Source organism: Dendrobium catenatum, unplaced genomic scaffold (assembly GCF_001605985.2).
Source record: "Dendrobium catenatum unplaced genomic scaffold, ASM160598v2 fragScaff_scaffold_548, whole genome shotgun sequence".
Classification (NCBI taxonomy): domain Eukaryota; kingdom Viridiplantae; phylum Streptophyta; class Magnoliopsida; order Asparagales; family Orchidaceae; genus Dendrobium; species Dendrobium catenatum.
The window spans coordinates 1-15264 of NW_021319010.1; the positions used below are offsets into that span (position 1 = coordinate 1).

The 15264-nt window shown below is 41.7% G+C and overlaps 1 protein-coding gene across 1 annotated transcript; it reads right to left on the reverse strand.

Annotated features, from left to right (window-relative positions):
* Positions 1-13527: 13527 nt before the first annotated feature.
* On the reverse strand, positions 13528-15264 carry LOC110092065 (transcription factor NIGT1-like). Its single transcript, XM_028694771.1, has 3 exons — positions 15260-15264; positions 15074-15150; positions 13528-14085 (listed from the first exon to the last, which is right to left on the reverse strand). The coding sequence occupies exons 2-3, from the start codon at positions 15119-15121 to the stop codon at positions 13660-13662; spliced, it is 474 nt and encodes a 157-aa protein (XP_028550604.1). The 5' UTR covers positions 15122-15150; positions 15260-15264; the 3' UTR covers positions 13528-13659.

Sequence of the window (15264 nt, forward strand, 5' to 3'; positions counted from 1 at the left end):
TTGGTAACGTCAAATTGCGTTTGAACATTCTACAGCGCGTTCGAAGTCCTTGATTTGGACCCCATTTGGGCTCGGACTCGAGTTGAAGTTTTGGTGTCGTTGGGGTTCGATTCCGAGACGGCTCAGTTGACTGGTTAAGTTGTACTGAATTGTTTCTGGATTGTTACTTACGATTTTTCTGTTGGATCAGCCAGACCCAGAACATGACAGACGGTCAGTAGTAACGATCAGGCAGCACCAGGTGCGGGAGTACAGGCCCACGTGCGTCGGTTGCTGATACGCTTTTCACAGTTTGCTTCAACTTGTTGGCTCATTGGCATGAGCGAGAACTCAGAGCAGAACTGTTCGACTGTGTAGATCTTGAGGGAACATTGATCGACACCTGCAGTTATTTTTGAGTTGAAGCCTCCGAGGGTTTGAGGGCGCTGTTTGAGCCCAGAGGCAGCCGAGAGTGGCTGAGAGGATTGGAGAAGACTTTTTGAACGGCGATGCAGTGTCCCATGCAGACAGGAAAGGTTCCCGTTAGCTGTGTTTTCTGTGTGGGACGGTGAGGCCTGAGCACTGGTGGAGGCCAGCAAGCAGCCAGATTTCAGGGCAAGATTGAACTCTTTGATTACTTGGGAGGAGTTCAACCGAAGTATTGTCGGGTACGTGGTTTGTTCCCCCTTCTGCACGACAGCAGATGCAGGAGGATGTTTTCTAGACTTGTGTCAGGAGCAAGACGGTGATGCAGTACAGAGGGTGAGTTTACTGCATGTAGCCAGGTACGCTACCGCAGCTGCGTTAGCACCGTCTAACGGAGAGGTGCTACAGATTTCTGAGAGGCTTACGAGAACACTTTGAGGCACAGCCTCTGATACCGTTCGGATTACTGATTTTTTCGTGAGCTTGTTGTGCGGAGCACGTCTGATTGAGAATGACATGACAGCTACTCAGCAAGCGGTGGACTGCGAAGTAGGAAAGGTTTTGGAGGAGAGAAAGTCTGGCAGTGGTTCCTCGTGGGAAAGAGGAGAGTTTGTTCCTGGATCTGGTCTGGGAAGATTTCCAGGAAGAGCGGAGGGGATCGTCTGGTACTGCTACCAGTACGACTAGTTTCTGGATCTCAGTTCGCGACCTGTCTGGCCAGAGTTGTGGACGGCGACACCATGGCCAGTGCTACAGGATAGCTGGTCTTTGTTTCAGATGTGGTCAGCGGGACATAGGATTGCAGAAGTGTCCGCAGATGGGATTTGATAGCGTTCTGAAGCAGCGATCTGAGGGCTTGTCAGACCTGTTGGTTCAAAGCAGCAGGGAAGACCGAGGGGACTGTTCCTCCTCGCCCTTGAGGATTTGCTGGTAGAGGTGGTGGTTCGTTAGTTCGTGCCACCGCGGAGACCACTACGATTCAGAGGAGGCAGAGTAGTTCTGGTGCTTCAGCTCCTGCCTCCTTTCAGCCACGAGTTGACAAGTCTGAGGGTCAGCAGAGAAGGCATCGATGATGCTCCGGATGTTGTGAACGAGTCGGTTTACATTTTCTATCAGCCCTGTCGTGTGTTTGTGACTCTGGAGCGAGTTCACTTCTTTTCTGGTTCCGAGCATTGTTTTTGAAGATTTTACATTGGGATTCGATGGTTTACCGGTGTTCTTTGTCTGTGATTTTACCGGCTGGGAAATCCATTGATGTGCTCGACAGTTTTGTTTGTGTGAGATCGAGATTTCTGGCAAGAAGTGGAAATCGACGTTGTGAATTTCATTACGAGTTTCTTCGTATGATGTGATTCTGGGCATGGGATTGCTGAGTCAGTAGTGAGGCCCAGATAGACTGTCTGAAGAAGCAAGTGAGTTTGCTTGTGGCGGGAGAGAGAGAGTTTGTATTCAGGGCTTACGAGGTGTTCTCTTCAGGTCTGGTTTCTGTGTTGGAGGTGAGCAGGATGGTGGAAGAAAGGATGTCCGGTACTCTTTTTAGCTTCGGTTGGCGGATCTGAACCTGATGTTGGTTCTGTTGTTTTGAGTCCCTGTGGTACGGGAATTTGCTGAGTTTTTCCTGAGGAGTTGGTCGGTTTACCTCCGGATAGAGCAGTGTGGAGTTCTCTATCGATGTTGTTCCGGGTACAGCTCCTATATCGAAAGCTTCCGTACAGGATGGCACGAATAAGAACTTTCTTTGAGTTGAAAGTTCAGCTTCAGGAGTGTGGTTGACAGAGGTTTGTACGCGCCTTAGGTGTTTCGCCCTGGGGGAGCACCTGTTGTCTGTTTGTTGAAGAAGAAGGACGGTTACACTCCGTATAATGTGTATCGATTACGGATTTGAACAAGGTCACGATCTAAGAACAAGTATCCCTTTGCCTCGGATAGACGACTACTTGTTTGATCAGCCTTTCCGGATCTTCGGTTTTTTCAAAGATTGAATTTGAGATCCGGATATTTCAGCGTGAAGGTGAAGGAGCTGATGTGGTGGAAGGACTGCTTTTCAGTAAACTCGGTATGGGCACTACGAGTTTTGTTATGCCTTTTGGGGGTAACCAATGCGCCTGCCGAGTTTTCTATGGATCTGAGTGAACCGAGTATTCAGGGGGTATCTGGATCAGTTTGTGATCGTCTTCATTGATGATATGTCTGGTATATTCTGATCTGAGGATGGCAGCATGCCAGACATGTTGAGGGATTGTGTTGGAGACGTTTTGAGGAGGCCATCAGCTGTAGTGCCAAGTTTCGAAGTGTGAATTCTGGCTGAAGAGCATTTCTTTTCTGGGGCATGGTGAAGTTAGCGGAAAACGCATTTCTGTAGGATCCCCAGAAGATTTCAGGCTGTTGCTGATTGGCACAGGCCGACTACGGTATGTTGAGGTACGTAGTTTCTTGGGCATGGACGGGAGTTATAGGAAGTTTGTGAAAGGATTTTTCCACAGGATGTTCGATCTCCTCTGACGAGACTGATCAGAAAGTCAGTACCTTTGTTTGGACACCGGGAGTGTGAAGCTAGCGTTTTCAGAGATTGAAGGAGTAAGTTTGACTTCAGCTCCAGTTGTGGGCACTTCCGTCAGGTACGGAAGAATTTCCAGGTGTTCAGTGATGCTTCACTGAAAGGGATTGGGTTGTGTTCTTGAGTGCAGCATGGTCAGTGTAATTGCTTATGCTTCGGAGACAGTTGGGAAACCACATGAGAAAGAATTACCCGACACATTGATTGGAGTTAGCTGCAGTAGTTTTTGCTTTTGAAGATTTGGCGTTCATTACTTGTATGGCGTCAGGTGTGAGATTCTTGTTACTGATCATAAGAGCTGAAGATATTTTTTACTCAGAAGGATCGAAATCTGAGACAGAGGAGGTGGGCTCGAGTTGATCAAGGGACTACGATTTGACTAATTAGTATCAGCCTGGGAAGGCGGAATGTGGTTAGCGGTACGCTCTGAGCAGAAAGTCTTCTGGATTCTCAGGATCAAGCGTTACGTTGATGACTTCTGAATTCGTGATTGGAGAGGATTTGCAGTTGAGGTGGGTTTCCTCCAATGATTTGGAGTTGGCTCAGATGAGTTTTCGGTACTACTTTGGAAGCCGGATTCAAGAAGCCCAGAAGTCAGATCTGAATTATTCGAAGTCTGTTAGCGTCAGATTGGATCTGGTAAGGACTCCTGAACTTCGAATTTCTGATTCTTGGTTGCTATTTTCTGTAAGAACAAGGTTGTGGGGTACCTGTGTTTGGAGAACTTGAGGCAGGAGATTCTGTAACGAATCTCCATCATTCAGGGGCTACGACTGTTCATCCAGGCAGTGGTAAGATGTACGCTGATATGAAGCTTTGTGTTTGGTGGCCTGGGATGAAGGAAGGATGTGGCCAGGAGTTTGTGTCGAGATGCGAAGCCTGTCAGCTTGGTGAGGCAGAAGCATCAGCGACCAGGTGGACTGTACTGCAGGTCGTTGCCTAGTCCCTGAGTGGAATGGGAGGAGGTAACGATGGATTTGGCGAGGGTGTTTCCGATCACGAACAAGGACATGATGCCATTTGGTGGTTGTAGATCGATTTACCGAAGTCAGCCCAGTGGTCTTCCGATCAGTACAGACGGATTCAGGAGATCGTTTGGCCACAGAATTTGTATTGTGAAGGAAATTAGTCAGATTGCACGGATAGCTGTGCCTCGTGATTGATGTATCTGTCGAGGATGGAGCTTTACTTTCCAGACTTTGGAAAGGCATTCAGCAAGGCTGGTACGAAACTGCATTTCAGCTACAGCCTTTCAGTCCTCAGACCGACGGACAGTCTGACCGGAGGACGATTCAGGTACTGGAAGAATCTGTTGAGGCTGTGTTCTGCGACTTTAGCGGAAGTCCTGGTGAGGATCATTATCTCCGCTGATTGAGTTTGCCAATTATAACAGAACAGTTTCAGTCCAGTATTCAGGTATGGCCACCGTCGAGGCTTTGTTTGTGCAGGGAAAGCTGTCGTACTCCTTGACTTCTAACGGAGGTCAGAGATAGACAGGCTTTGGGGGCCACTTTGGCTGATGAAACTGCTCAGAAGATCAATTTGATAAAGAAAGATTGAAAGCCGGCTCAAAGATCGTTCAGCAGAAGTATTACAACAGGAAGCACAGATTTGTTGAGTTTCAGGTCGGTGACTTTGTGTATGTCAAAGTCAGCCCGATGAAAGGTGGAGCAGATTTGGGTACAGGTAATGCAAGCTATAGTCCAAGGTAGTGTTGGGGACCATTTTGAGATTTTTGGAAAGAATTGGAAAATCTGGCTTATCGCCTAGTGACTGTCTGATTTCTATGCCTGACGTGCATAAATGTGGTTTCACGTATCACTCCTGAGGAGTGGGTTCAGACTCTGGGAAGAAGTGGTCAGCTGATGAGTTGGAGATTCAGGAGAATCTGGCGTTAAAAGGAAGCAGCCAGAGCTTATTTTGGCGATACGACGTCCGAAAGTGTAAGAAATAAAAGATTCGATGGTTAAAGTCAGTGGAAGCACGGACTGCACGGGAAGCAACTTGGGGAGAAGGAGTCTGATATGAGACGGTCGTACCTGTACTTGTTTTTGACGGAGGTGGGATTGGATAATGTCGAGACGAATTGTGTTTTAAGTTGGGGAGATTGTAATATCAGTTTTTGCTCCAGGTTCGTCCGGGAGAAGTTTGGATCGTCCGGGACGATCGGTACAGGTTGATGCAGAAAATCAGTTTGGCTGTATGGTGTCGTCTGGACGAATCAGGATCGTCTGGAACGGAAAAATTCTCCCTCGTGAACCTGCGCCTGGGACGATATGTCGTTTGTTTCGTCTGGGACGATTCCTCTCTTCATGATCGTCCGGTACGAAGCTCGACATTGCTGTCCAGGACGATCAGTCTGGATATATATAGAAATGAGATATTGTGAAAGAGAGAGAAAAGCTGAGGGAGAGAGAAAAAACAAAGGAAAAAAGTGGAAAAGCGGATTTCGGACGACGCGGAGCGTTTTCGCCCGAAGTGGCTGTTGAGGAAATTGCTGCTGACTCGAGGTGGTAAGGCACATTCCGCCTTTCTCAATTTTCAGAACCGTCGTGTTTTGCGGTATATTCTGTCCGGATTTCGTTTTCGTAATGATTTTTGTCCGTATCTGTTGATTTGACTCAGTTTTTACCGCGGTAGACTTATATTGGATATCGTTGCCGTTGCCGGTGTGCACGTTTTGACTATATTTTGAAGATTTTCGTCCGGGTATTTTTGATTCGACTGTGTTGTTTTTTTACTTAGTCGCCGATTTTTATGTTGGAAATTGGAATTTATCATGTGCAGTTTAGAATAAAAGGTTCTGAAATGTTTGATATCTGTATTATGTGCGAATATCGGTAAATGTTGTCTTTGCAGGGAATTTTTTTGGTTGTAAATTCCGTATACTGCCGTTTGTGCTGGCTCCGATTTTTGGTGTAATTGTCTGAATTGATCCGTATTTCTTCTGAATTGAAATGCTATGGTGTATAGCTATAAAAAGGAGTTATAAGGGGCCTGAATCCTATGAGATTCAGTTAGTGAAACGGAAAAATTCTTGAAATGAGCTCAATCTGAATTCTGAAAATCAGTTCTGTTCCGGATCCGATGAATTTCTGTTTTGGTGCTATAGACAATCTGTTTGGGTGCCGTTGTGCACAAAGGGAGACATAAGGGGCCTGGATCTATGAGATTCAGTCTAGTGTCTGGGAAGGGAGGCATAAGGGGCCGGAATCCAAGAGATTCCGCAGTGTCAGGGCATTTAGCTATATGTATCTGTACTATTTTCTGTATCTGTTCTGTTCTGTTACGAATCGGGATTATGAGTATGATATTGAGTACGTACGATTCTGCAGTTTCTGCATTCTGGACTCTGTTGATTTGTTCTTGTTCTTGATACGATCTGTACGACTCTTGATTTGATTTGTTTACCTGTCCGTAAGTTTTGATTTTCCGATGTCGTGTGTTCGATTTTCTGATTCTGATTTCTGTCCGATGAATGTTGGTTGTTTTCTGAGAATTAGATTGGTGGTTTGTTGCTTTTGCCTGAGCTGTTGAGGCTCACCCTGTGCTTTCTGGTGGTTTTCAGCGTTCTGGGAGGGCAGGAAGTTCAGGACTAGGGTTGCAGAGTCCTGATCAGATTTTAGATACTTTTGTAACGTTTGATTTTTGTACAGTCATGGCTTTTTTGTTCTGTCTTTCTTCTGTTGAAAGCCATGCTACTGTCTCTGTAGAGTGATTATTTTGAGGAAATAAAAAGTATAGATGTTTTGGTTCCGCCTGCATGTTGATGGTTTTTTAGTAGCTCTTGTTGTTCGGTGTGCTTCTGTTAGTTAAGAATTTGAAAGAATCAGTTCAGTAACCTAATTCAAAGCCAGATCCTGGTTAAGAAAGGCTCTCTCGTCGCGGATCCGGCTCGGGCGGAATCACGTCCCCGTCGGGTCGGGCGTGACAGGCCTTTTGACGAAGGTGAGGACCTCAGATGAAGAGTGTCAGGCATTGGAACGTCGGGCCTTTGAGAAGAATGTCGGGCCTGACGTCGGCCCTTGAGATGGTGGTCCGGCGAGCTCCGGCGGTGGTCCGGTGAGGCTCCGCGTGGTGGTCGAGGAGGCAGCTTCTTCATTCTCTTCCTCTCCTCTTCTCTTCTTACTTCTGCTTCGGCCCCCTTATTGTGAAGAATGATGGGTCTAGTATATAGATTGTCTGGAGTGGCATGCCCCGTAAAGTAGCCGTGAGAGTCAAGAGTAAATGCCGGAGTGGTCGAATGGACGGCGATAGTTGAACCCCTGATCAAGGACCCGTTCGTTCAAGCATTTGGAGGCCTTAATGATCGGAATTCCGTATCTTAGGCTTGTGGATATCCGTCTCGTCGAAAGCCGTTCTGATTCGGGATAAGCTCGATTTAAATCGGAGACCGTTTGGTTAACTCAAATTGCGGTGAACATTCAACAGCGCTTCGAGTCCTTGATTTGGACCCATTGGGCTCGGATCGAGTGTGAATTTGGTGTCGTTTTGGGTTCGTATTCCGAGACGCTCAGTTTGACTGTAAGTTTACTGAAATCAGAGTCTCGGACGGTCTCCAATTAATTTTTTTGAAGTGTTCCAATTTGATTTTGCAGTCGAGATTGGCGGGCCGATTAAGATAATTTTTTGAGGGACTGTCTAATCAAGTATAAGATAGCTGTGAATATTTACTATAGAATATGAACCACCACAAAATCGACACCCAATAATTAACTTCATCTCCCAACATAAAACAAAGCAGAAGGCCGCCACATGACACCACCCTCGCCATCAGTCATTCTTTCAACACAAGCCACAATTATTGGAGAACCTCTGACCCCTCTGGTTAAACTTTGCCACCTCCCTCCACTTCTCTCCTTCCTTGACCAGCAACAGTTTCTTCCTACGCCACGTTTATTATTCTCCCATTGTCCTCCGATCATGCAGCGTCTTCAAAACTCTTCCTTCGGGCAACCGCCTCTTCCTCCATTGGCTCTCCATCGTCGTTCTCCTACATCAAAGTTCCTCTTTGCTCCACTCTAATCTCTCTATGGCATTGAACACCAAACCAATTGGAACCAATCCCGCTTACAAAACACTCAGATGCGGTCCACGCTCTCTCTTCATCGTCCTGCAACATTGTCCAATCGTCTGTTGGCAATATTCCGTAAACCATCGCCAATTCAGGGGCTTTCTTCCGCCTCATCATGGCCTCCAGCGATGAATACTTGCTTCTTTGCTGCCGGTACAAGCAAATAAGAAGCGGGATAGGGCCAGGCATGGACCAGCCAGTGACGCCAGGGTGTTGGAGAGGGAAGCTGTAGACGTTAGACGCTATCATGCAACTGAAAAAACTGAGAAGGAATCTCAATACAAGTGTAATGACGACGAGGTGGAGCCGGAGGCCCAAATGAAATAAAAGAAAAGGGGTTGATGCGTGCATTACCCGGCTTAGTCCAGTTACCAGGGAGTAGTTTACCTCCTGTTTAATACGTTATTAGCTGTTCTGTTATTTCGATTTCGTTTCCACTAATCCTTTTTGCTTTAGTTAGGTTACATAGCAGCAGAAGTTCCTTTTTTTCATGGACACGGTGTAGTTTTAGCAATGGCTGGCATTAATATTAAGCCCAGAGTTTTATGAAGGTAGGCAGCTTTGCATTTTAATCAATAACTATCAGCTCCCAAGGGAACCTGGAGGTTCTTATTCTTGCTTGTTCCTTCTTGTCTATTCGTGATGGCAGGGTATTGCCGCATCAGGGGGTCGAGGGAGATTATAGGATTGCGGGAGGGAGCCCACGCCACCGGTATACAGGTTGAGGGCCAGCCAGACGACAATAAAGTGGAGGAAAAAGAACTGAGGGAGGCGCTGGCTGCCGTGTGGGACTCTATTGAAGATGAGTGATATGGTGGGAGGAACCAGCAGAGTGACGGAGAGGGGTGAAAGAAGGGAATTCAGTGTTGCTTGTTTCCACCGGCGGCAAACTCAGTCAGATAAGAGGGCAGGAAAAGTCTTGGTGGGCGACTCAGATAGCACTCAAGGGGGCCTATTTCTTCTGGAAGGTCTGGAAACCATATCTTCCATATCACTGAAATTTATTTCTTTCTTCGATAAAGGTGAAAATTTTTTTAGGAGAATTTATAGTTTTGGATGGGTTAAGGATGCATCATTAAATTTAATGTTTTTTTTTTCTATTTGAAGACTCTTAATTTTCCTTTAGGAAAAAATTCTGCTAAAATTTTTTTTGAATGTGTGGAGTTTTCGAAGAAATAAATGAGGTTGAAATTATAGCATAGTTGAAGAAAGAATAAAAATTTGTGGCTGAGTTCATCTGCGTCACACCCTGTATTAAAATAGATAGAGGAAGATTTTGGGAGAGGCCCTAAATTCTGGTTATAAAATTTGTTAGCCCTTTTTTTTATGGGTTCTTTCCATTATCTCTCTTTTTGAGAGCCCTAATCTAGCAGAATCTTCGTTTGCTATTGATCCCATTATATTATGGATTTGTTTGGAATAATTTTCTTATTACTTTGTTTTTCAGATTGCAATTATAATTTTTTGTAGACAATTTCTTTAGCTGCTTTCAAAAAATTGTGTACTAAAGAAATGCTTTCTATATCTTTAAGAAATTAATTTCTCTACAATAATTTTATGAAGCAGTAAGAAAGCTGTCCCGAGCTAATATTGTTCATTAAAAAGTTTTTATCAAAATCATTTAATTTTCCAAAAAAATTGACCACTCTTATTTAAGTAACACCTCAAATTGTATGTTTGGATTATTCACATTTACATCCACATGAAATTATGGCCCACAAATACATTTCCAATGGCTTTTTTACTGGTTTTTTGCAGTCTTCCTTTTTTATTCTCTTAATGGAAAAATTATTTGATATTTTGATAAATATTTATGCTATGACATGTGATATGTCATTTAATTTATATTATGTGTTATACTAAACCCTAATTGTCTATTTCATAAACCCTAGAAAGGTCTATAACTGTTGAATTTGTATTTGGGAGTAAGCTTTTCAATTGTGCTAAGTTGAACGGTCTGTGGGGAATTGGATACAAATAGATTCATTGGATACTTTTATTTGAGATAAAAAAATTGTTGCATCTTGGAACATTCGTGGCGGTAAAAAAATATAAAGTTTAGCAACCTAGCATTGTACAAAATTCTAGCACGCAAACAGAAGAAGGATATGGGTGTACAACATACTCATTTGAGTGATCATCAGAGTTTTTACATGGAAACCCCTGATAAGGTAAAAATCCATGGGGTCTTTCTGTCACGACCCGACCCGAGACGAGACGGATCCCGCATAGCATGTGTAAAGCCTCATTGATAAAGGGAAAAATACTCATGCCGCTGTCGTCCTGTCACTGTTTAAATTGATCCCATTAGTGTTTACAATTAGATTTACACAAAGTGTTATTCCTGGGGAAAAGACCTTTGCTCAGAAGTGTAGGCAAGTATACATCAAAATAGGTACAATTAAATGCGTGCGGAGTTGGAAAGAATCAGTATTAGACCATGTCGTTATGGTTGTAGGATCATTCGGGCGGCGAACGAAGCAAGTCGGAAAGACTATTAGTCGAGGCACGCGTGGGTCGCGGGATGATGCGCTGGTTGGATGATACATAATGATCGACGGGCAACAGAGATCAGAAAGGATCCGTAGTCGGATGTGACGTAATGAGCCAGAAGCATCATAGTCGGGTGATGCGGTGGTTGGAAAAAGAATGTAGGATTGGGGCGATGGTTGTTGACCTCATAATTCGAGGTCAATTTCCCCAGAATCAAATCTCTAAGCCTCCAAGGTTTCGTAACCTAGCAAGATGTCACCTACATAATTTTTCCAGTAGGTGGAAATACCCTATTGACGTAGCTCTCGACTCAAACTCCAGACTCGACCTAAATCATCACTAATTAAATAAAATTACTGACGTATTCGTTTTACATACGATAAGCTTCGATTTAACCCAAATTGACTCATGAGATAAAAATGATTAAATTCGATAATTAAGTTAGTGGATATTCTGCGGGTTCTACCAATTGCAGTAACAATTTAAATATCTGACAAGAATTTGTTAAATTAGCAATCTAACATTCTTAAAATATCCACTTTATATCTTTATAATTAAAGGTAATCAATACTTGCTTAATCAATGTTAAAATCCTATATTATATATATATAATATAATATATATATAATATTATATATAATAGTATAATGATTGATATATACTATATATAGATATAATTATTTTAATTAAGAAACTCTAATGGTAATTAATAACTTGCAAGTAATCACTAAGTGAAATATAAGATTAATGAATTTTAAACTTTTAATAAACACTTAAATTCAAACTTTAATTATAACTAAATCAAAAAATTTAACTCCAAACTTAATAGAAGTTGTATTCACATGCATAGTCGTGGGTTCGGCTAGTGACCTAGTTCGAAACAAAATCATTCCAGCCCTCCCCACGCAATCTAACACTCCTATCTTAGTAGCGCTTCCTGCGTTATGCCCCGACATACACAGTACTTCTTCACTTTCATCTACATCTTCATTCGTTTACAAATATCTCTGCATTTTCTACTTTTCCCTTTCTTGATTCCTTTTCCAATCACATTGAATGGATGGGATGAAGAAATTAAGAAAGAAGGAATCACGAATGGATTTAATCTTCTCCTTTCTTTTTATTCATCTTCCTATTTACTTCATTTTCAATGGAGATAAAGGGCTGTAATTATCTTTCAAGAAAAAAAAAAAAAACTAAGTGAGATTTGCTTTCTCTCATATGATATGAATGAGGCCTAACCTAAAACTAGATTTAGTTATTCATCTACAAAGTTTACTATCACATTGTTTACAATCGTTTGATATGAGAATTTTGTCACATATGCATGCAAATGAGATTTGTTTTCTCTCATATGGTGGCTTGAAAGAGAGGTTGTTAGTGCCTTTTAGAAGGACATTGGTTTTGTATATCATGTGGAAGAATTTGGTGCATTCTAGTGTACCTTATATTCATGTATGAGAATTGTAACATGAGTTGTCACATGATGTACGTGTTTAGCAGAGAGAGGAAAAATTCAAAAGGCAAATAACAAATCAGTATCCAAGCACAAAAAAGGGTACGTTTTAATTTAAACATTCTTTTTCAATTATTTTCTTTTTTATTATTAAATGTGCTTTTAATATATGTTTTCTCTTCTTTACTTGCATGAACTGAGAGTAATGGTACAGGTCCAGTGAACTAATTTTTTTTTAAAACTCCAGTTTCCTCTCTCTTTATCTAAATTTCTCAATCTTTTTTCCTTTAATTAATCATTTGTACTTCATAAGATGTCTCAATATGTGGAGAAATTATTTTGCGCGGATACTAAACACAGCTCTACATCCGGAGACCAATCAAAATGCATCACGTTAGTGGTACCGAGCGGTACCAAGCAATACCAAGCTACGGTACCGAGCGAAGAGGTGATGTGGCGCATTCTGATTGGTTTTCGAATGACGTTCGTCATCAGCACATAATAATGAAACCAATATGTGAGCTTTCTAGGACTTGTTGAATTAAATAATACTTAGTAATTTTTTTAGGAGATCGTCTCAGCACAGCTTCAATAACATCAAGTTTGCTTACTAATGGCAGATATGCATGCTTTTGCATGCAGAAATCTCATAGCATGGACTTCAAAATAGTAAAGAAAGTGAGAGAGAGTTTAGGCTCATGCATTCTGCCCACACTACTAAAATGTTAAGGTTTTCGCAGCAGTTTATAATAGCGGTTTTAAAACCGCTGCTATAAATAAATATAGGCAGCAGTTTTAACTAGTGCTAAATTCACTTTCAAAAAATTAAAGTTATCCAAATATTTTGTAACAGCGGTTTGCAAACCGCTGACTAAATAGGCCGCTCAATCTGTTCAGGTTTTTGTCTTTTGATTCTTTTGTATTCAGGATAGATTTCAGAACTGATGATTGTAGTGTAGTTCCTGAGTTTTGTACATGACCTTTTGAGTTATAGATCGACTTGTATATTGATATTTTAAATTTTATAGATGTTTGATAGACTGGTTAATTGAAGGTTTTAGATAACTCAGGTAAATTGTTTGAGAAATTGATTGACATTCTTTCCAAGTTAGATCTTGGGGCATCACACAATCTACTTCTCCTCCTTTTGGTGCCCTAGCCGACTCATACAATACCTTTGTCTAGGTTTATCTCGCGATGATCATCCACGCCGAATCAGCCAACCCCACTGCCGAAGCTACCATCTTGACGCTGAATCCTACCATTCCGATGCTGAATCTTGCCGTCCTGATGCCAACGGTCAGGGGGAGGAAAACGAGATGGAGAGCCGACACCGTTGGTGGCCATAGAGATCATTGAAAATTATTTCATTTGATATGATAATACAACATGAAGAATGCTTCTGACATAGTTTAGATCAAGAACGTACAGGTCCTCGAGAGTTTCTGAGAAAGCTGGGAATCAATCAAACCTAGTAAGTCATGAAGGCTTCAAATAAGCATAAAAAACTTTGGAAAACCGCAATGCCAAAGATTCCAAACTTGCAGCTTTGCTCTACTCTCATGCAAATGTGATGTACAGAAGAACATATAAGCTCAAGTATGTAACTCTATACTTATACAGATAAAAACGCTCACAAAAAGCTATAACAATTAGAAGTAAATGAGCAATAGCTCACTGGCATTCCTTACTTGAAGCCTCAGTTTGAATCCCTCTAGGAAAATCTAATAGGAGGGGCAAAGTTGTGGTCTGAGAGGTGGAAGACAAAGTGCAAGAATCGGATTTCGTTGCCAACTCATGGGCAAGATTAGTATCATCTTCAAATGACTGTGATGGCTTGGAAGGCAAATTATTCAGTTGTTTCTGCTGCTTATCCTGTTTCTGTTGAGACAATCCAGATTCGAGCGCCATTGATGGAACAGAAGAGTATGTTCCATTGAAGGCAGCACTGCTTTGTTCAGCAGCAGTGACCATTACCCTATAATCCGGTGGAGGTACCCAGATTCCACCAACCAAGACTAACTGAGGAGGAATTTGAGGGTTGATGTAACTGCTGCTATGAATTTGGGTCGACGGCCGCGTTGTGTGTAGCCGGTATTTCTGCAGTAATAATCCAAGTATGAGAAGGACGAAGGGAGAAGAGACTAAAAGAACAAGTAAGGTAAGATGCCACTATATGAATTGGCTCTATGTGTAAGATGCACCAAGTTGAAAGAGTAAAAACATAGAAATATACTGCAATATAGATGTTTGAACAATCTTTGATGACTTTGGCTTCATTTGGGATGACTTTCTTACTGTTTCTTAAAGTAGTTTTCTAGTATAAAATTTTTATTTTTATACTAAAATGTTGTTTAAGAAGCAGTAAAAAAGTTGATCCAAACAAAGCCTTTGCATAGATAAGAAGTAGATATAACCCAACTGCCAATGTTAGCTTTCTATTATGTAAAAGTCGATCTGAAGTGTCAAATAGAATAGCATATTGTTTGACATGGCTGTAAGAAAATTGTTAGGATTTCTTGGAGTGGAAGAGAGCTTCTTGCTCTTCTTTGAAAGAGGGAGAGAACTGAAAAATCAGAACTTAATTCTTTATTCGATTGGCTTGTCCTATCCTATAACAACCATATCTTATTTATAGACTTCTAAAAGTAACACAATAGCTACACCAAAAAATCTAAAGAAAGTACACAAATAAAAGCTAACAGAAAAGACATAAACAAAAATAAGTTGGCTCAAAAAACAGCCCCCTTCAGATTACAAGTTTTACAGATGAAATATTATAGAGAGTAGAAGATTAAGGCGGCCAGAAATCAGTGGAAAATATAATATTTCCCAACAGGATATTCCCACAAAGCATACCATCATAATATTCCAAAGAACACATTTTTCCTTATTGGAACATGTTCCTGTCACACCCAGCCAACTCAACAAGGCGTTTAATCGTCGTAAGCAAGTAACAAATCAACAGTGTTATATGAGTTTTCAACAGGGATTAGAATCCAAAAAACCTCCAAAAATAAATATCTCAATATGTAATTGATCTGATCCTTCTCAATATTGAAAATCAAGATTTTTGAACTATCTTCACCTGTAAGTGAGATTTCACCTCATCATTTGTAAGCCGCTCCACCTTCATCAGCTCCCTGATTTGTTTTGGCGTAGCCGCTGCAAACAAAACTTCATCTTTTCACAAAACTTTTTTTTTTTTTGGAAGTAGAAATAAAAATTCCTGTGTCATAATCAGAACTATATTCATTAATGGCGAAGACATTACATTGG

Excerpts from the sequence above, each read along its gene's own strand:
- LOC110092065 (XM_028694771.1), bottom strand. The coding sequence starts at position 15,121 with ATGAAGGTGGAGCGGCTTACAAATGATGAGGTGAAATCTCACTTACAG. Across the intron at positions 14,086-15,073 it reads AGGTGAAATCTCACTTACAG|AAATACCGGCTACACACAAC; the intron begins GTGAAGATAGTT and ends TTATTACTGCAG.